Here is a 20,968-nt window from a genome sequence, read left to right as displayed (position 1 = left end):
AAGTTAATCCCCTTCCCACTCCGTCTCCAGGAAAGAATAACGATGATAAAAAAAAAAAAAAAGTGTCCAGCAGTCTCCACGTCCCTGCGGGGTTTTCGGCTCCAGCAGACGCTAACTCATTTATATATCTTAGCACCCACAAAGAGGGGAGATTGTGCGCTGATGAGACTTGATCGGAGCGCCCTTCTAGTTGGTAGATGGGATGCTGCCCGATCATGAATCGCCTGATAAAAGCCAATTAAAAAGAGACTGCATCATACTGACTGTAGGAAAGTAAGTGGGAGAGGATTTTGAGACATAATGAAAAATGATTTTTAAAGTATCAGGATAAAATGAGAGCAGCAAATGGAAGGAAGTCCAAGTCAGGATTTGACTTGCGACTGGAAAGAAGGTTAAGGGCGGGCAGAAATCCAGGGAAGGGAGAGTGATCTTATAGACAGAAAATGGGGCGGGGGGCGGGTTCCTCTTTGGGGGACTGAAGGAGAGTCTTGGGGCCTGGGGAGAACAGGGCGAAAAGGAAGGGGCGGCGGCCGCCCGGGTGTGCTAGCTCACAGGGCTTCTGCAACTTCCCCCCGATTCCCAGTGACTCGCTTGTTACGTCATTGCCGAATGTCAAGTTGCAGAGACAGGAATAAATATGGCTCACGCAAGCGTGAGAGAACCGTGGACTTCAAGGTCCGAGAACCTTCTCCAGATTCCTCTGTCATCTGTAAAATCAGCCCAGTGAATTATGCCATCAGCTTCCTAGGAGGATTTTGAGAATAATGAATGTATTATGTATATCATTTAAAGACCATGGTCCCCTGTAACCCTATTAGGAGAAGCTGAGGTTGGACAGGTCAGGAGTATTTATGTTCTGTTGAAACTGTAGCACTTGTCTAGTAGATCTGCTTTACCTTAAGAGATTCGGTAAATCTTTTGGAACGTATTTTAGACTAAGCATCCTAATGAAAAAGATTGCATTCCCAAGGAAGCAGAGGGACGCATTTAAGTAGGATTTACTTCCTACTGAGTTTTCCCAACTAAACAAATCCTGCCCACATCAGTAAGCTCCACGTGGTCGGGGTTTGGATGAGCTTTGAAAAGCCCTGCCCCATTGGAAGGGTCCTGACATGGTAAATTACAAGCCTGAAACGGCAGAGACCACAAGCTCAGACAACCTTTCTGGAGGTTCTCTGTTCGTAATAAAGAACAGTTTTAACACTGGGGCCGTATCTGGAAACGCCCTGTGCAGAGAAACAGGTCCTCCCTGTGCTCGGCCAGCCCAGGCCCCCCTCCGAGGACAGTGGGGACTGTCGCCATCCCTGTGGCCACTTCCCAGTGGCAAAGCGGGGACCTAGGACCCCAAGCGAGCTTGACTCAGAATGGAGCTGCACAGCTGGGGGGAGAAAACGTCATTGGCCAAACGTGGGGAGAGGAGAGGGGTGGACGTTTTCCCACGGGACCCTGCCACGGGGCCACAGGCAGCATCTCTGGAAAGAAGCTCCTTTACTGCCCCGTGTCTGACCTGTGTCTCTTCTGCGCCACCTACACGCAGCTGCCTTACCTCAAAGCCAGAGAAGCTCAACGCCGTCCAGTGAAGTTGGAGCGACGCCCCCCGGCAGCCCTCACCACATCCTAACCTGGCGGACCGGGTGAGTTCCCCCTTCAGACCTCCGACCCTCCCTTCCTGGTTAGCAGTGATCCTCCGCGTTCTTCGTCAGTTAGAGCATAGCGGGTGTAAGATCCTAGTGACAGAGGGTTTATCGGCAGGAGAGTGAGGTACTGGGAAACCGGGAACGATGTACAGCGCTGGGAACTTCTTCCTCTCCGGAGAAGCCCCAGGCACTGCTGTTACCTTCCACCCCCTCCTTTCCGGCGCCGTCCCTTTATACGGGTGAATTCTCTCTACTCTCCTTCAAAGTTGGTGATGGTCCTGAAAATGTGGAGGGAGCCCAGTGAGCTTCTTTGGCCAGAATTCCAGACAGCACTGGACTTGGGCTGCAATCACCGCAGGCCAGCCAAGGAGAGATTCAGGAACCCACCCACACCCACCCCCGGCCTGAGCCCCAGCCTGCTGCTCTGCGTGCTTGGCAGTGTGTCCACTGTCTTGGTGTCAGGATGCTTCTTAAGGAAGAAAAAGCAGAAGGCTCAGATTCTGTCTCAGTCCCGGCCAAGCCCTTGTTCAGAACCATCGGGTACCTTGAGACCCTGAAGAGGTGGCCCACGGTAAATGAGGAAACCAAAACTCGGCTCCTTTTTCAGCTTTAAATGTAGGCAGAGAACACTACATAGCACAGTAAACCTCATGGACACTTAGGCTGTTTTCATGTACAGAAGAGTCCGGCAGATACACGCGACCTGCCTCCTGCTCCCCTCATCATCCCTGCCTCTTCCGTTGCTCCTAAGACGTGGGCTTTAAGTGGATGTTCCATTCTATCATTATCCATTGGCTAAAGGAATAAGAGGTCCCTTTATCCAGCTTTATTCAGCTTCTCGTTTGCTGGGGCATCCGTGGGGATGTCTGGGAAAATCCGACAGCTGTGAGTTACACCAGAGGGAAACTACAGGACCCGAACCGGCTCCTCCTTTCAGGCTCTGTTCTCGGCAGACACGTTTTGTTGCTGCAGATTTATCTCTGGCGATTTTAAACCAAGCTTTAATTCAGCCTTAGTATTTGACAGAAGGGGAGCTCGCATTTATTGAGTGATTGCTGTGTACTCAAAGGCTGGAAGCTTCTGCTAACATATCTGAGCTCATATAATCCTCACTGCAATCCTGCAAGGGAAGTGCCCAGATTTTTTTAGTTTTATAGATGAGGCTCAGAGAAGATCAGTGTCTTCCCAATGTCGCACAGCTGGACGGTGCTGGAATTTCAGCCCTGCACTCCGTGGGCCCACCCCGAAGCCTCGTCTTTTGCCACCAAGCCAGTGGTTCTTAAAATGTGGTACCCCAGACCAGCAGCATAAGCGTCACCTGGGGTCCTGTTAGAAATGCACTTGTCAGGCCCATCCGTGACCCACTGAATCAGAAACTTGGGGTGGCGCCTGGCGGCTGTGTGCTAGCGCCCTCCAGGGGATGCTGAGGCACTTAGGTTTGACGACCCATCACCGACCCACGGCACGCTGCCCCTTACGCTCTTGAGTTAACAGACCCTGCGGTCCCAACTGCCGGCGTTCTGTATCCACTCCCACTGCCTGGTCTGTTGGGCAGCAGGTACCCCTGTCCTTATTACACACTCTTCTAACACTGCCTTACGTACCATCCACACCCCAGCTCTAGCTCGTGTGGTCAGGCAGCTGCTGCAGGGCTTACGGCCCAAGAGTTTCAAGAAGATAGATTCATAGAAAGAAGGACAGAGCTTCTGTGTCTATGGTACCTCCACTGGCTAACCCATGTCACCCCGGATAAGGACCTTCAGATTTCAGGCTGTCTTTCTGGCTCCTCCACATTTTCTGGATCACACCCAGTCTCACCTGATCTCAATACATGACTGTTACTTGACGGACAGCAGGCTTTGGAACTTATGAGCACCGCTCACCTGCCTTTCCCCTGGAGTGGATCTGGGAACATGCCCATGTTTGATCACACACAGCTAGTGAGGATTCGAGACCAATTTGAAACAAAAAGGAATTCTGGTCCTTAAACTCTTTTATCAGATTGAGTTGAATTATCATTAACGAACAATACCTGTTCTCTGTGATGTGATAATAAGAAATGGGTCAGAAGTGCCAAAGCCTGGCTGCCTTCCTAACAAAACTAAAGAGGCCTGTGACGCCCGCGAGGGGGCTGAAAGCCGTGCACGGCCTGTGTTACGTGTCACTAGCGCTTGGGTGCAGTCAGCTGGGCTTTCCAGTGCATTAATAAGCTACTCATCGTGTCTGTGTCAGCTCCTCTCTTTAACCTGACCTCTCTTCTCTTCCTTCTGCTTTCCTTTGTTCAGAGAAGCAACAGAAAACTCGCCCATTATGGATGGGTCTGAGTCTCCAACTCACCAAAGTACTGATGAATAGAGGTATCGTAAGGGCATGTTTCGTTCTTACAGCCTTCCCCCTTCACTGTTCATGAGTCTGTGATCTCAGATGTGCTGCATCTGTGTTGCCTTTGGCCGTATGTATCATAATTTCCAGAAGGAAACATCTGAGTGGTGTGGAAGCCGTTATTTTCATGTCTTATTTCTAGATACATGTGGAAGTCGATGTTTAGATGTATGTTTTTACATCAGGTGTGTGTGTGTGTTAGATATCCCCACTGCTACTTCCCAGAAAAGACCCCAGAGTATGTTTTAGGCTTTCCCAGGCTCTTCGTACATGCAGATACTGGTAGAAGCTTTTACGGGTACTTTTAGTACTCAACGTTGGTTGAAAAGAACAGCAGCATGCCGTTTGTATCTCAAGGCGCCAAGGGCAGACTGAGCTCATCCAGAACCACCTGGTCACCCACGATGTCATCCCAGTGTTCTTGAGTGACGGCTGTGCACTCTACCAAGTGCCGTAGGGCCCTGCTTTCCAAACTGTGACCCGCCGACGAGCGGCATCCTCATCATCACCCAGGAGCCTGTTAGGAGGTAGACTCCTGGACATACTGAATTCGAATCTGCGTTTTAACAGGGTCCCTGGGTGAATCAAATGCACGCTGGAATTTGCAAAGCCCTGCTACAGCGGGCATAAAAACGCGAACACCTGGTCTGGTTCCTGTCCTCAGGGGGAGACAAGGTATTGAAATTAAGAGCATTTCAAGGGTTAACTAAAAAAGGTACCCTTCAGAAGTGGCTAAAAAAAGAAGTGGTAAGTTTATTCAATCAAAAATTGATTCTTGCAGCACTTACGTATTAAATACCCTGAGACTTTAAACAAAATGCTAAAAGGTTTCCAAGGGGAGAGGGATCCCTTCCAAGGCCCGGGGTGCGAGGAGGGGTCTCAAAGGGTGGAGGCCAGTTCAAGGGCGAAAGCAGCACAGATGCAGAAACAAGCAGGGGTGTCATTTTGCTATAGAGAAAGAGCGAGACTTCAGCCTGAAAAGTAGGGTAGGACAAGATCCTGAACCAAAGCGGGGAGACGTGGAACAATTTTTACTGCAAGTGCCCTGAGCTGGCAGATGGGGGATTCGGAAAACGGGCCGAGCCTTTGACAGGAAGATAGTGTTAAAAGAATTCAACTGAGTATATTTGAGAGAGCTTACTGGCTTTATTTCAGTGATTCATGAATCAGGCAGCCTCCGGTCCGGCAGATAGAAAGGAGCTGTACGAAACGAAAGACATGCAGGCAGAAAGGAGCGGGAACGAGGAAGTTACACCAGGTGAAAAAGCGGGTTGGTTGTAGCCCAGTCGCTCTCCGTTAGGGGACGGCAGGGGTCTGTCGGGCAGACGTGCTGATCCGGTGAGTCCCGATTTGACTGGTTAAAGATTCCTTTCTGGGGGAGCTGAAACTATAAAGTTAAGTCTCGGTTTGGTGATATGGAACCTAGCCTAAGCGACTTCATTTTGGGTCTGCTGTCTTGTTTTTAACAATTACCCCCTTTTCATCAGACTCTGAGCCTAATTAAGAGAAGTGATCAAAGTTTAAGGCATTAGCGCTACTCCCAGCTATGGCTGTGGAGTTCTTACCGGGTTTTTTTTGCTGAATCTCTGTGTGGTCTTCACAGGTCACGGCACTGGGTTCATGGTCTTTCAGTCGGTCATTCCCTTTGTTCCTTTTCTGATGTTCTGTTCTGAGGGAGATCATTTGCTTGGTAGCTAGCGGCTGCAAAGTTGCATTTAAAGCTTTTGCGAGAATACAGCACACTACGGCGACTGCTGTAGTATTACAGGCAGAATAATCCCCAAAGAAAGATCCCGTGGGCTGGTTTGTTGGCCTGAGAGAGTGACTGGTTTGTTCAGTAGTCTCACCTTCCCCAGCAGTGTTGATCCAGGTGCAGCAGGCGGTGCTGGTCACAGCACAGGCATCTCCTTGTTCAGCTGAAGGATAATCAACCAGAGGCTTCTCTTATTTTCAAGAACAACTCTGGCCAGAGAGTCTAGGGATTTTCATTGGGCAGCTGCTGCTTTACCAGCAGATTCTGGAACCTTCAAGAGGTAAGGAGAGATTCCTGGTCGTGGCCTCATTTGTATCAGCTCCTGGCCGGCGGAGTAGGGCTGCACCAAAGGAAGCAGATTTTGAACCACTGAATGCTTCCCGGTAATTCCCGTTTCCATCTGTGGCTCGGGCCCCAAAAGGTGACAGCCGTGGAGGCCAGTACACCTGAAGGGTCTGTAGACAGCACAGGTGGTTTTATTCTCTTTCCCTTGCCTCGCGTCCCTTTCTTTGTACAGAGCCTGGATGCAGGGTTCCCCCGGGGTGTTAACCAGAGACAAGGAAGTAGATCCCCAGGGTTAGGGAGTGGGACACAACAGAAAGGTCCAGAGAAACGGAGGCATTGGAAATCAGGGAGCAGTCTGTGATGGACAGAACAGTGTAATCACTGGCATCGTGATAATTCAGAGTCTTTGAGGTTAGATTTAGCCCGCTTTGCAATGGCCTTAGATATGTGAACAGTGGCATTATCTTTCCAGGCCAGAGCAAAGCAAAAAAGATGGACAGCAAGAATCATAAAAACCTTCACAGCATGAGAATTAGGAAAAGGACGGTCAGAGAGGGAAGGCAGAATGGAAAGGCAGACACGCTCTTGGTCTGACATGTTGGGAGGAAGCAGTCTGTCTGTCTGTCTCGATGGTGGCTGGTCGGTTTGATTGGTTTGAGGGCTGCAGCTTTTTTGCAGGGGACCGGAAGTCAGGTGGAGCCTTCATCAGGTGTGAAATACGTACCCAAGGTTTGGCCCCTTGTGATGTGGCAGCCATGTGGTGGTCAAGAGTTCTTGGTAGGTTCCTTGCCATGAATCTCACTTTTGCAAAAGCGTCAGAGTAAAACAATAACTGTCTGTCAATGACAAAAGAACTTAAAAATGCCCAGTGCTAAAGATCTGATGAGAGTTCATTATAATGGAATTGACAAGGAAATTTGGTTATTTCTGTGATTGACAGACAATATTTTAAGATAACCAGAATTATGACTGATAACCTTATACCAAGACATATCAGATTTCTAGGCATTTCACACAATTTCTAGAACACTTAATTATATTAATAATTAAGTGTTATTAAAATACAAATAACCCAAGAAGATTTATCATCACTTAGTTGGCAACGCTTCCCATGTAACTGAACAATAAACCTAAGCAGTGTAACATCTTCAGAAGGTAAGAGACAAATCCTCTGAAATCTGATTTAGAACATGGGGGCACAAATGTACTACGGTGTACAAGGCATTTGTGTCAGACAGGGCAAGGAGAGTTATGATCGGAGAAAGGTAAAAATAAGGCACTGAGAGACCGGGCTGCAAAAGTTTAACACTGTAGCTGACATCGAAGGGACTTCAGCTGTTGCTTAAGGTGGCACCAAGGATGATAGAAGGAAAATCAGGTTACAGGAAGGACCGGGGAGTCTCCAACCTTACAGACAGATCGGAGTTTTAAATGACAAATACAGCGTCTGAAAGGTTACCTCGCTTGGCAATTGCCTGGAAGACACGGGCAACCCGGAGAGAAAACAGATAAGTGGAGGAGTCTGGTTAACTTCCCCTATCATGATTTCCACAGTAAAGAGAACAGTGGCGGAAATCAAGTTAAGTTACACAGGCCTGGCCCGTTGTCTTGGGATAGCTGTCTATCTATGTCCGAGGTTGTCTGCTTCTGGTGCCGGGAGATCTTAAGTGTGAGATCACCTGTGGCTTTGCTGGTTCATTCTGGTCCTGTTACTCCTTTCAGGTGGGCCGGATGCCTTCAAATTCAGCTGTGCAGGAACTGGCGAGCAGTACCAGAAAAGATCCTTTCCAAGGAGGGAAGCAGGAGTCCTTTAGTTGGGGTCTTTTCCAGTGGCTGTATTCTCCAGGAAGTAGGTCATGAGGGGTGTCAGTGTCAGGCTGTAATACGCTTTTTAACCTGTAGGAGGAATAGAGAATAGATGACTAGCCATTTTTTTAATAGGTCCTGTTGGGCAATTTGAGGGTCACAGTATGGAGACTGAAGCAGATGCATGGGTCTGCCAGGTACTGTTTCCTTGGGAGTGAGCTTAGGTTTTTCAAAAGGCAAGGACCTTAGATGCAAAAGGACCAGTGACAGCACCTTGGTCAAAGTCTCAGGAAATTTTCCTAATTGGGTTTTAATGATGTCATTAGTCTTTTCTCCGAGTCCTGAATGCAGCCTGTATAGCCTAAGAAGGACTCTCCAGGGTTCTCGGATTACCTGGCCAGTAAAATGAGTTCCTCAGTCACTATGCAGAAATGATGGGGGTGCCCCATATAGGGATGACGTTTTGAAGTAATTTCTTTGCTACAAAAGAGGCAGTTGCTTATCAACAGGAAAAAACTTCTACCCAGTGAGAAATTTGTTCCTGTGTTCTTAACAATTCTGTTTAGATTAGTCATGAAAATTTCTCGAGGCATTAAACAGCTAGCCAACATCTTAAGTTCTCTTCCTTGGTGACAAATTTTGTAACAGAGATTAACGTGAACTTATTTGACTAATAAACCCAGGTAGAATAAAAGTTGTACATATGCACTATATTTAACATACCTACTTTAATTAAACCAACAAACTTAAGTTAGCTTTTGTTTACTAAAGATTTTTCCTAGATCATGCGAACTTGGAAAACATTTGGGTTAAGTTTCTGTATTTCAGAGTTTTAGAATACTTAATTTGATAATCGCTTATTTTGCTTTAAGCCAATTAAATATGCTCTTTTGCAAATTAATTTTGGCAATACCAGAGGTAGAAAAACATTACAAACATACAATGTACATAGATAAACATACAGACAGATGCAGAGATCGTAAAGCTTTTGTTTTAAAATTTTACCTATGAGACAGGTACAATAATGCAAAACTTACTAGTTTATAGAAGAACACTTTTATCCAAATCCTGTTTCTGGAAGTTGGAGTAAGGTAGGGTTACCTGCTTAGATGGCTAACGCTTTTCATTACTATTTGTGGAGAAGACACAAGGTTTTTCATTCACCTAAGCTCCAAATAGCCTTCCCCATCTTTTTTTCCTTCTGGTGAGAATTACCTGCCTGAAGTAATTACCTGCCTGAAGTTTGTGTTTCTAAGAGCTGGCCTAGGTAAGAATTCTCGGAGGAGACCAGGTGGAACATTCACAACTCAAAGGCACAGGAGAAAAAATGGAACTTCGTCCAGGAAGGACTTTTCTTTCTTAAATCCAGGTATTTTACAATGTCTGCAAGCCTGTTGAGATGAAGAAGGGATGTCTGGGGATTGACAGAAAGGACAGGTGAGCTTTGAACTGCCTCTAGAGCTGCATCTCTGTGCTTGTAAAGACTAGGTCTGTAAGACAAGGACAGTCGGGGAATTGGGTTGCAACGTGAATGACATCGTAGCCCATCCAACTACATTATCTTCTATTTGCTTCTTTAGATCAGAGAGAAGATCTTCAGCTAAGATGGAATTCAAGAGATTCCTACACTCTAGATTTAGAGCTTTGTCTTTGGAATGTTTTTCTTTCCCTCTGGGTACATAGCTTCATTTTGACTTAGGGGACAAAGCCTTTAAAAAGTTCCTAACGGGCTCTGTATATCAGCGTCCAGCAGTTTGGCCAACTTCTGCCCATAGAGCTACTTAAACAATCCTTTTAAATATCTTGTCAGGGGGACAAACAGTAAATATTCCTGGCCCTATTGAAAGACCCCATGAATGCAAGAGGCATTCCCAATGAGGGTGCAAAGGACACCACTCTCCCAAGCTCCAGAGCCACTCCCGAAGATGAGCAAAAGAAGGAAAGACTCAGTTCCCCTGAGGGCTGGGCACTAATCCACCAATGTAAGGTGCAACTTACATTTCTGTTATACCTGCCCAACCTGACGGTCGCCGAGCCAAGTTCTCAGGACACAAAATGAGACAAACAAGAAGGCAACAGCTGTCCCTGGGAGAGAAAAGATCAACCAATGGGTCTGGATTTGGAAAGGAAGGGACATGAACGTTTTACCTTTCTCTCAACTGGGCACTGCAAACAGAGATTCAGGAGAGCTGACTCTGGTCAGAATTCTCACCCCTTCCAGCTTCTGCCAGATTTACCAGGATCCCCTCTGCAGGCTCTGGAACAACTGGGGTTTAGAGAGTATAGCTCCACTAATCTACCAGAATTTGGCAAGGTTTTCCATTAATTTTAGTTTCCCCTTGGCTGTTGAAGGGAATAACTGGTAGCAGTTACAGGAGAATCCATGGAGTCCCATCAACCCTGGGAGAGCCCAAATGGGGGTCCTTCTTTGAGGGCAGATAGGGGGTGTTCGTAAGGCCACCAACTTGATGACCTTGTTTACAGTCACGCAGTCTCTTCAAAGTGGGGAGACAGTGCAGACGGAGGAGAGTATAATGAGGCAAGGTGGAGAGAGGGGAGAGTAGGAGTTAACATCAGTCTTACAGTCTTATTTTGGGCATCTCTTGTATCTTTGTTTTATTATCCTTTTGCAATGAATCTTTCAGTGAAGCTATTTGGGAAGTTTGAAGCCTTCTGGAGGCTTCCTCACGCCAATTAAAATAGGTATCCCATTCCACTTGTTTGATTTGGGAGCCTTTGCTTTCAGGTGCACTTCTAAAGTGAACAATCTTGGCTAACTGGAACATTCCTCATGGTGACCATTGCCATTTTAGTTTGTCTTCAGTAAGATTGGTCCTTGTGTATGCAGACAGACCAAAAAAATTTTTAACACAGAAGTGCTGGGGGTGGTTCCTAAGGCCGGGGTGGGGGGCACCCTTAAAGCATTTAGATGAGTGGGATCCCATTTGCGGAGTTTTTCCTAGAATGAAGAAAATATTCTCTATAGCCTAAGGCGTGAGCTTAGGGCTGGGACTTGGGTTTTGTTTGACAGTTTACCTTTCACAGGATACTTCTCTGTCCTGGTGGACAGCCTTTGCCCATGACCGGGGTCTCATTACATGGACTTTTCCTGCAGGTGGCCAGTGACCTGTTGTGACCCTTGCTTGGCTGTGACCACCCTATCCTTACCCGGGAGCCTTGGGCTTTGGAGACAGTTGTCTCTCGTTAGGTGTTTGACCCGTGCCCTCCAATTTCTTAGTTTTGCTCTCAGGAAAACTACACGTTTGAATGTGAACCAAGTGCATTCTAATTCAGAAACCAAAAGGGTACTCACCAGAAGGACAATGTGTCCTTGCCCAAGTCCTGAATCAAGTCGGACAGACCAACCACAAGGAGGGAGCCTGAAATCAGAAGTCGCCTTCGGATCCCATGGCTGCCACCCCTGTCCAAAAAACAAGTTCAAGTTTAAAGATCTTGTTGGCTTCATTCATCAAGTTGCAACCCAGTTCCTTATGGAATTAGAAACTGTCCTTGTCTTACAAACCTAGTCCTTACAAGAACAGAAATGCAGCTCTAGAAGCAATTCAAAGCCTACCTATCCTTTTTCTTATCAATCCCCAAACATCCCTTCTTCACCTCAAAAGGCTTGCAGACATTGTAAAAGACTGGATTTAGGAAAGTAAAGTCCTTCTTGGAGGAACTCCCATTCTTTTCCTGTGCTTTTGAGTTGTGAATATTCCACCTGGTCTCCTCCAGGAACTCTTACCTAGGCCAGCTCTTAGAAACGCAAACTTCAGGGAGATAATTCTTACCAGAAGGAAAAAAGAAAAGCAAGGCTCTTTGGAACTTAGGTGAATGAAAAAACCTTAAGTGTCTTCTCCACACTGAGCATGTAACCTTCATTGAGTCCAGCTTCCAGAAACAGGATTTGGATTCTACTGTTCTTTTACAAACTAGCGGGTTTTGCATGGTCGCACCGGCCTCGTGGCTGCGGGCAGCACGGAGCTTGCGTGCTCTCTCCATCTCTGCCTCTACTTCCTGTTCCTGGCGGTCACATCCTCGGGAGGAAGTGGACAGCCCTGTAGTGTGAAAGCTGCTTGGCCTTGCTCGGGCATTTGCCCACCTCTGACCAGTGACGGGTTAGAGGACTCTAACTGGCCCCCCCCCCCGGGCCACTTGGCCACCCTCAGTGAGGGTAGGGCAGACACCCTGGTGGAAACCACCACCAGGACGACGCAGAGTTAGGGAGGGACCGTCCCCCAATGAACAGCGTATGTCCACCGTGGGATCCAACCACCTTTTGCCACGAAAAGACTCTCAATCCCTCAGGCACGATGGCACAGGTCAGTTTTATCAGGGTGGAGAGAGAGTTTGCAGGGTGGGTAGGACGGAATCAGCTACTTACCACCGGAAGACAGTGACAGACGGGCAGGGCCAGTTCCGGAATTAGGGCCTCGATGTTACTTTGCTTCTGAAGCCACCTTTAAGTGTATTAACCCCAGTATATATTTCAGGGGTTCCAGGCACAGGACTCTCTTTAAAGGCCATGGTATGCTCACAGAGGCCTTGGGTTTTCCAGCGTTGATGGGTTTTTTAAAAGCCAGATGAGAAACCTTCACGAAATCCAGAATGCCTTCATCCACTTGTTCCTAGAGAAATCTGCGAATCAAACAAAAATGGCGATGATGGCTTATTCTCGGTCATAAACTGGTTCACGAGGTTGTCCTGAAGACGCTCTTGAAACCTGCTTTCCTTTGAGTCTCTTCCTGCCACCCGTCCCCAGCCATAACCGTAGCACAGGGCATGGGGAGCTCAGCGGCAGGGGAGGAAATCATCTTCTGACATTTATGGAAAGTCCTGATGCTGTTTCCAGATAGGTATTTCTACCCCCAAAACGGCGTGTGCTCTGGGGAGGCCAAACTTGAAAACCCAGCTTGAACAAACCCACACCTATTAACTCAGAGGCACAGACCCGTGTCCCTCACAGGAATGCTATTCCAAAAACCGAAGGCTGTGGTTAAAGGCCTACAGGTTTCATCCCTTTAGGAATCAGCACCAATGAACACTCAGAAGTTACTAGGAGTAGAAGCTCAAAACGAAGAGCACAGGTGGTAATCCAGGCCCCTCTGCAGCTGTTCCTGCACAGGGCCCCGAGGTCAGCCATGCCCATGTCAGGGGCTGCGTGCGGCCCGCAGGGCAGGGAGAGGAAGGTAGGACCCCATCTCCTCAGGCCGCATGGCTGATTAACCAGCGTCTGGGCACCTCCTGGGCAAATTCCAGCCCATTCCTAGATTCAGTGAGATAAAGTGTGATCTTTATCTCACCTCAAAGAGCTAGTTCAGGATCAGTGGGGAGGGGCCGTTTTCCCTAATAATGATGCCTAGTAACGATCATGGGCATCAGCATATCCATGTGATTGCTTCTTGATATGCAAAGACCACAGCTGACCCTTGAACAACACAGATTGGAGCTGCACAGGTCCACTTATACTCAGGTTTTTCCCAACAAATACAGTCGGCTGGCCCTCCGATCCACTGATGAGGAACCCACCGATACGAAGGGCCAACTGTACTGCACCAGTTTGTATCAGGGACTTGCTCATCCTCGGACTTTGGTATCCAGGGGGGGCTCTTGGACCCAATTCCCTGCAGGTACCAAGGGACGACTGTGCCCAACCTGTGTCGTGACGCACAGCTGCAAGTCTGTTTTTTACAAAGTCTTTTCTATACACTTTTCTATATACTTTCAATACTTTTTTTGATAATCACACAACAATACATGTTATTTCAAATAAACAGCACTAAGACTCCATTCAAAATATCACCTCAGTTTCCCTACAGGGAAACCTGCCATTTCGCATGTGCTTCCGGGACAGAATAAAAATCTGGTGGACGCTGGTTACACCTGGGATCTCAGGGAGGACAAAGCAAGCAAGTGTTCTGAGAAAAAAAAGAATCCTGAGGCCTCCAGCCGGAGGGGTTCTGGGCCTTGGCCGCATGGGAGGGTCATGTGGGGGGATCTGAAAGCTCCGGACACTCAAGCACAGCCCAGACCAATTAAACCTGCATCTCCACGGTGGGTGTTTTGGGGGTTCCCGGGTGAGTCCCACATGCCGCCGAGCCCGAGGACCACTGCATTAAGTGGTAGCTCTGTTTCCCTCCACACACGTACAAGGCTTAGGTCCCCTGGGTGTGAATGTTCTCCAGTCTGCGCGAGCCTGCTGTGCGCTCAGCACTGCCGCAGGCCTGGTTCCTTATGAACGGGGAAGACGAGTGATCATTATCGGCCCCTATGGACACGTACTTCTGAACGCAGACTGCCAAGTGACGTTCCCCCCTAACTGTCTCCTCTCGCCCTTGGACTCCCTGCAGGAGCTACAATGATAGCTGTTTCCTGGATCCCTCCCTCTATCCAGAACTAGCTGATGTCCAGTGGTACGGGCAAGAAAAAGCCAAGCCCGGGACCCTCGTGTGAGCCAGCCGGCCTCAATCTGGCCGCCTCGACGCCATTCTGAGATCACCTCACTGCCTCTCATTTGCCTTACCCAGACGCAGTGTCACCTGCACCAGCTTCGGCCCTCAGCACTTTTCTTCTCCTGTCTCCGCGTCCCCCTCACCCTCCAAAAACCTGACTGGGGAGACATTCTGGAAGGTTCCGGTCCCACTGTGTGTCCCCTGGCTCCCTTGCCCAGAGAGCCAGGCACCAATCCTCAATGGCACCTTGGTGGCTCCCCCCTGCCGTGACAGCCCCCTGGCCAGGAACCATCAGGGAAGCTGGCTGGCCTGGACTCCTGTGGACTAGTGGCATTGGTGGAAACCAGGAGAGGGGACTTAAGTACAGGGTGATCCAGAAAGACTGTGAAAGCTGGGGCCCACCTGGAGGCCCACCAAGCACTCGGTGAAGACCATGCCCCGTGGGAGTATTCAGCGGACGGCTGAAATACTTCCTGGGAGGAGTGACTGTTGCGGGAGCAGGAAGAACAGAAACAGAAGCTGGACACGTCAGAGATGCATCCACGGATCACAGTCAGTTATGCTGCCAAAGATTTTAAAAAATTAAAAACTAAAAACACACAAAAAATTAAGAGGGGCCAAGAGGAAGACGTTCTTTCTGCAATGAAATCTCTTTTAAATCCTCAACTGCTACTGCATCCCACACGTGAAAGTCAACCATCTGTAACGTGTGCCCCTCACCCCTCTCCCTTAACATTCCACCTCCCTCTCCATCGAGAGCCTGAAAACTAACCCAATGTGATGGTCACGTCGGGGGACCCCTGGCTGGCATTGCTGACTTGGATCTCCATGAGTCTGGACCCCAAGGAGAACAGACCCACGGGGAGTAGCGGAGTGTCCGCTTAGCCCCAGCCTGCATGGGGGGTTCAGCCCAAGACACAAAGCTGCTTTCCTTTGGGGATTTGTAGGGAACGTAAGGTGATGGTTGCCAAAAGTGGTTCTCTCTCATTAAAACAACCAGTAAAAGTGTATCCTGTTTTTTTCTCACAAGGTGTTTCATTTGATCTTTTATGGGAAGCCAAGGGAAAAAGCACATTGCGATCCATTCAAGTGTTTAACTGTCGTAGCCCATTTTCTGTTTGTTAGCACTTGTGTGACAAAGAGTTCAGATCCAATGGCATCCGGTTACCAACGTGTCACTTCTTGCAAGAACCCAACTATGCCCTTAGGTAGGAAGACTGTACTCACATGTCTACTAGCTGGCAGGCAGAGCAGGGTTGAAAAAATGTATCAGCTCCCAGGGGCCCATATGCCTACGACATCAGCTGCCTTGATGTGTCCCGATGGTCTGCAGGGACCAAAAAAGGAAGAGAGAAGAAAGGTGCACGGGAGCTGCACGTTCACATGTGTTCTGAGCTATGCTTAGCACACAGCTGGGAAGCCATCAATCTTCAAAGGCCTCAAAAATACTTTTATAATACTAACAAGTGCACACTCGTAGTTGGGTTATTTCAAATGGCACAAACACGGTCTCCACAGAGGTGGGATGCTGTGCTTATTGGCGCAAGTGGCGGGGCGGGGGGGACATTTCTTTTCTCACTTGTAATGACTTCCTACTGGAAAGGCAGTGGACAGCCAGAGACAGGAGCTGGGGTGGGGTAGATTTGTGGGCAAGCAGAGTTGAAGTTAGCTTTAGCGTAACAAGAAAAAGCTTTGTTTTTTATGTATATGTAATCCAAGAATAAACAATAGACTCTACCAGACCCAGAGGGTAAGAGTGGACACTTACCATTGGTTAAAATGAAATATCAGTAAATACCCACGGTGCTCCCCCTGCTGCAGCTTGAAGAGCACTGTGGGATTCCTCTGGGGGCTCACAGCAGGCTGGGGCCAGGCTGGACGGTTCAGGGCCGGGGTTCCCTGGCTCTGTGCACGGCTGGGTTGGTGATATCAGCTTGCGGAAGGGATTAATATTCACAGATCGCTTTAGGGGTAAACCCTGCAGGGTAAATAAAATTGGTTATGATGATATTAAACGATTCTGGGGATTGACACGGGGAGGGGTGTTGCTCTTATTTTGATGGTCAGAGCTACAAACAGCAGGTTTTTCTTTCCCCATTCGGAAACATTCTGTATTGGGCCAGATTCTTTCTCCCAAAAGAAGATGCATGAATAATCAAACTGAACTCTGTCCCAGAGGAAAAGTCCAAAGGGAAATAGATGAGGTGACAAGGTTACATACTGCGGATGATGCAACAGGGATAGTAGTTTGAAATCAAGTCGGAAGTCAGTCGGATAAATTTTTAGCCCAGTTGGGTTACAAAGACTGAGAGACGAAAATTCTTTCTAAACACTTGGGTGTGGGATTCGGGGGGGCAGAAAGGAAAGGAGGCAGGATAGCGGGGCAGAATTACAGTTCAGGCAAACAGTATGATGGTCTGGTAGTAAAGACGGAGATTGAGTAAAACAGGTTTTACTGTTGAGCTGCGTTCAGTTCCTACAGGATGTACATAAAAATGCTGGTCCTTTGAGACTGACGTGGTTAATGATCAGTGTGGTGGGAAATGATATAGTTACTGTACACAAGCGCTGGCAAGCTCTTTATATACCCCTATTTCTTTAAAGCAAATTAAGATGAAATATGAAACCCCGGGTCTGATATAAAGCCCCTATTGGAGTCTGGATACGTATAAGAAACTGCCTGTTTAGCCAGAAGGCTGGTGAAAACACCTACGTCAGACTTTGTTGTGAGACAGGTGGGTTTTTTTAATTTGATCATATGCAGGTGAGTGTTGAAACCGTTCAAATTCCAAGTTGTTTTCATTCGGTATTAGTTTAGTTCTACATATAGCAAACCCCATCCAGGTGCTATCAGATGACCAGTTACTGCTTAATTAACTAGGTGTAAAGTTTTACATATACATTAATGTCAATAGTTTATTACAAGTCGTGTAAAATGGACTCTAGTTTAATAATGGGGAAGAAAGGATTAGGTTGCTCCTGAAACTGATTTGTAGAGCATGTAAAATGACTTTACTGGATTCTGTTCAACTGTAATCAATGACAAAGATGTATGTTGTAGACAAAGTTGCAGAATTAAAAAGAAATCTGCTTTTAATTTATTCTTTTTGTATTAAGAATTTGTATAGTACCTTTACATTTTGCAAAACAGTGTTGTCAACACTTATTAAAGCATTTTCAAAATGAAAAGATCTCAGTTGCCTCTTGGACATTCTGTTTGTTTCTAAGTGATAAACACGCATGCTCCGGGGATCTCTCATTCAGTTGCCTGTGCCCCATCGGGCTCCTTTCTTAAACTCAGTCTATATAGATGATATTCTCAGTGGCTTACTCCATCATGTAGACAAGCTTGGTTTGTTTAGTAGAGGCTAATTCCCTCTTATTCTAGTTTCCTTTTTTAATTATACAAATATATTGTTAGTTACGTATTCCTCCTACTACAAAAAGGATTTGAGATGAGAGGTCAGCCCTTGTTAGGATGCTATTTTAGTATCTGTATCACTGCTCATGACAAATAGTTACCTGTGTGCAGTATGTGCTAGGCTGGGTACTGTTCCCACAGAACAGTGCCACGTGGAAGAAACACCGAGGGCATCTGGGCTCTGGAGGTCGTTGTCCTTAGTCTCTGTCCCCTGTGGTCCCTGGTTCTGTGTAGGACAAAAAGGGCCAACTGTGGAGACAGGCAGGAAGCTCAGGCTCTTTACTACCACTGCTGTTCGTACCACAGCTCAAACTCTTGTCACCCATCCTCTAAATCCTATCACCAAAGCAACAGCCCGCTGGGCCTGCAGGTACAAAAAGCCCACACTGATGGGCAAATCGGGGACTGGCTTACTTTAGCGGAGCTTTTGCTGCAACTACATCCCTGGCCCCCTAACCCACACTGCATCTCTTCACTAGCATGAAACTAGAAATCTGGCAGCCAAGAGCATCCCGGGATGGAAAGCCTTGCTGAAGCATTTGCCACCAGTGTGGGTTAACCCCTGCCAAAACTGGAAACAAGCCATTGAGAACCTGAAGCACGTCTGGAAGCAGGCCCATCAGGACAGCATCTTATACTTCGTAAGCCTGTCCTTGGCAAAGCAGCGAGGGCCTCTGTACCAAGGTGATCAACACTGATTGCAAACAAATAGGATCTTCCGTTAAGCCTTTTCCATGTAAATATGTCGCCGCTCAGGAAAGAAATCTCTATCCTTTTAAGCTCTATCACGTGAAAGCAGCTGGCCCACAGGACGCTGGGACATTCCCGTTTCTTTCCCACTCCTTCCTACCTTTCACCACCCATACACACACACGCACGCACGCACGCACGCACGCGCACTCCCCTTACGTTGTGTCAACAAGGCAATTCCAAACAGCCATTATTTTGGTTATTAGAGAACACAGTAAATACCTGATTGCCGTAGAAAGCACCAGAAATAGCCAGGCCTCTCCTTACTTACTCCCAGAATACCAGTTCAAAAAGGCTCAGACACAAAACTCTCTCTAAAAAGAGGAATATCAGAGAACCCCTGATGTGGGCTAACAAGCAGGCAGGGGCCCACTGTTGAAGCCAGTCATTCACTCCATATTGTGTGAAGGGTCCAGGTCCTCAAAACCTTACATTCTCGTGGACTAAACAAACAGGCACACGACCACGACATAAGGGGAAATGAGGTCACCAGCATTAAACAGATAGAAGGAAGAGAGTAAAATGAGCCCCATGGATAAGAGGTCAGCAAGTGTGTAAATGGGATCCCTCACTCATCTCTCATTCAAGGAGCTGCCTGGTCAGAGATGGCAGAGAAAAGATGAAAGGACGTGCAGTGGTATAACCTCTCTGCCTTGCACAAAATCACACCCCCAGCATAGTCACTATCTGTTCAGGTAGCAGCTGAAGGACCTGGGCTGCAATGCAGGAGTATAAACAGTGAGCAGGTTAGCCGATTGGGCCCGTGTGTGCGCAACTGCACCAAGATTTTTTTTTAATCAGAAAACCCCATTTTTCTGTCCATACATTTTTATCCCCACAGAAGAGTAGGTTCCTTTTGTTTTTCACTCATTCATCCATTTTCTATCAAACCCCCTCCAATCATGCTTCCATTCCTCCCACTCTACCAAAACCTCTCTTGTCAAGGTCAAGGATGCCTCCCCACAAGGCCAAATCCGATGGTTAATCCTCTGTTCGCGTGCTATGTGACTTACCAGTAGCAATGGGCACAGCTGGTCCCTGTCGCGTCCTCCATGGAAACACTCTTGCCACTGGAATCCAGGACAGCGTGTCCTCCAGGTTTTCCTCCTTATCACAGTCAGGGCTCCTCCTGCCAATCTCCTTGAGGGTTTTCTTCATCTGCCCGAGGTCTGGGCGCCAGAGTGCCCCAGAGCTCAGTTCAAGGCCTCCTCTTTACCATCCACAGTCACTTCCTGTAGCTCTCATCTTGTCCATGGTTCTAAGTGTCTTATGCTGAGGACACCTGTGTTTCTCCCTGTACCCTGACCTCAGCTCTAAAACTGGTACAATCCTCCAGCCCACTCAACAGCTCCACATGGATGTCTAATGTGCTAACACATCCAGACTGAATCTCTGACGTTCCCTCCAAACCTGCTCCATTAATGACCTTCCTCAGCTGAGTTAGAGGCAACTCCAATCTTCCAGGGCTCAGGCCAAAACCCTCGGAATCAACCATGATGACTTTCTCATCTCATGGTCAACCACATGGATGTGAAATCCCTGCCCTTAGAAGATATATATTCTCCTGGGAGTAGAAGGGGGGGGGGAAATGAAAGCAAATTAACATGGCACATTAGAAGACGTGTCATGAGGACAATATTGGGTAAGCAAGGTCGGTCAGCGGAAGATCTAGCCCATGACAGGAGGAGCAACCCCTTCTCCTCCAAGTAAGGTAAGAACAGGTGGTGAGTGTGGGAAACAGACCTGAAGCTTTGCCTCCATACTCAACCCGGTGTGAGAAAAGACAGGTGAGGCCATCCTCCAGGTGAGACAGGAAAGGAGGGCAGGGTCGGGCTGGAGCAGAGTCACAGGTGAGAACAGCCCTGAGAGGAGAGGAGGTGGAGAACGCCCTCCAGGCATCACTTGGGGCCCAGGTGACACCCAACGCTTGGCGTGTGAACTCCCTCCAGTGGCACCTGCTAGTGGGCGCGGGAGGGGACAGATGGAACGTGCCAGGCCCAGGCTGTGTAGTGCAGTGTGGCCGGAGGGCAACAGGGCAGGAGAGTAGACGGTCCTGGTGATTAAGTGAAGTGGTGACAATGGGATCCAGATGGACTACACAGCAAAGCAAAGCCAAGAAGGTGACGATGAAGTAGCAGAGAGCAGAAGACTGAGTGGACAGAAGGTCTTGAAGAGACTGAGGAACAGAGTGGGAATGAAGGAGACAGGACTGCACGACCGGACAGGAGGTGAGATACCCGTTTCTCCATCATCTTAGTTCTCCACGCTTGGGGTGAATCCCAGGATCTAGGAGCAAAGGCCACACATGCCAGTGGGAAGCCAATCTGAGCTGGGGGTGCCGGGAGAGGACCCGGCCTCATTCCCCCTCACGCAGGAATTGCAAATCCCTCCCTCTAAGTGGGACTTCCCATAGACTCTCCTGGATCTCCAGCCTTTGGTTTCAGACTGGAATTTATACCACTGGCTCTCCTGTTTGCAGACA

The 20,968-nt window shown here is 48.0% G+C and overlaps 1 protein-coding gene and 1 long non-coding RNA gene across 15 annotated transcripts in view; one reads left to right on the top strand and one right to left on the bottom strand.

Moving 5' to 3' along the window:
• FRMD4A (FERM domain containing 4A) overlaps positions 1 to 20,968 on the top strand; it is a 378,187-nt gene that overhangs the window by 340,322 nt on the left and 16,897 nt on the right. For 5 of the 8 annotated variants that reach the window (XM_060162173.1, XM_060162166.1, XM_060162149.1 and 2 more), the window contains exons 22-23: positions 1,538 to 1,634; positions 14,214 to 15,322. In XM_060162173.1, the coding sequence (XP_060018156.1) occupies positions 1,538 to 1,634; positions 14,214 to 14,316 (200 nt within the window). In that variant the 3' untranslated portion in view covers positions 14,317 to 15,322. Of the gene's footprint in view, positions 1 to 1,537; positions 1,635 to 3,922; positions 4,008 to 14,213; positions 15,323 to 20,968 lie in introns of those variants that run through there. The other 3 variants (XM_060162197.1, XM_060162207.1, XM_060162157.1) reach the window with 2 other exon arrangements.
• LOC132527117 (uncharacterized) lies at positions 5,146 to 20,867 on the bottom strand. 7 transcript variants are annotated; one of them, XR_009542868.1, is made up of 10 exons: positions 19,500 to 20,867; positions 17,838 to 17,962; positions 16,084 to 16,293; positions 15,543 to 15,642; positions 12,248 to 12,491; positions 11,177 to 11,284; positions 9,862 to 9,948; positions 7,737 to 7,953; positions 6,782 to 6,893; positions 5,146 to 6,112 (listed from the first exon to the last, which is right to left on the bottom strand). It is a non-coding gene; the product is annotated as an uncharacterized LOC132527117 (long non-coding RNA). The 7 variants fall into 7 exon arrangements; XR_009542866.1 differs by having other exon boundaries at positions 6,782 to 7,953; XR_009542862.1 differs by having other exon boundaries at positions 5,146 to 6,893.

Source organism: Lagenorhynchus albirostris, chromosome 1, assembly GCF_949774975.1.
Source record: "Lagenorhynchus albirostris chromosome 1, mLagAlb1.1, whole genome shotgun sequence".
NCBI lineage: Eukaryota > Metazoa > Chordata > Mammalia > Artiodactyla > Delphinidae > Lagenorhynchus > Lagenorhynchus albirostris.
This window is presented reverse-complemented; position numbering and strand designations above follow the sequence as displayed.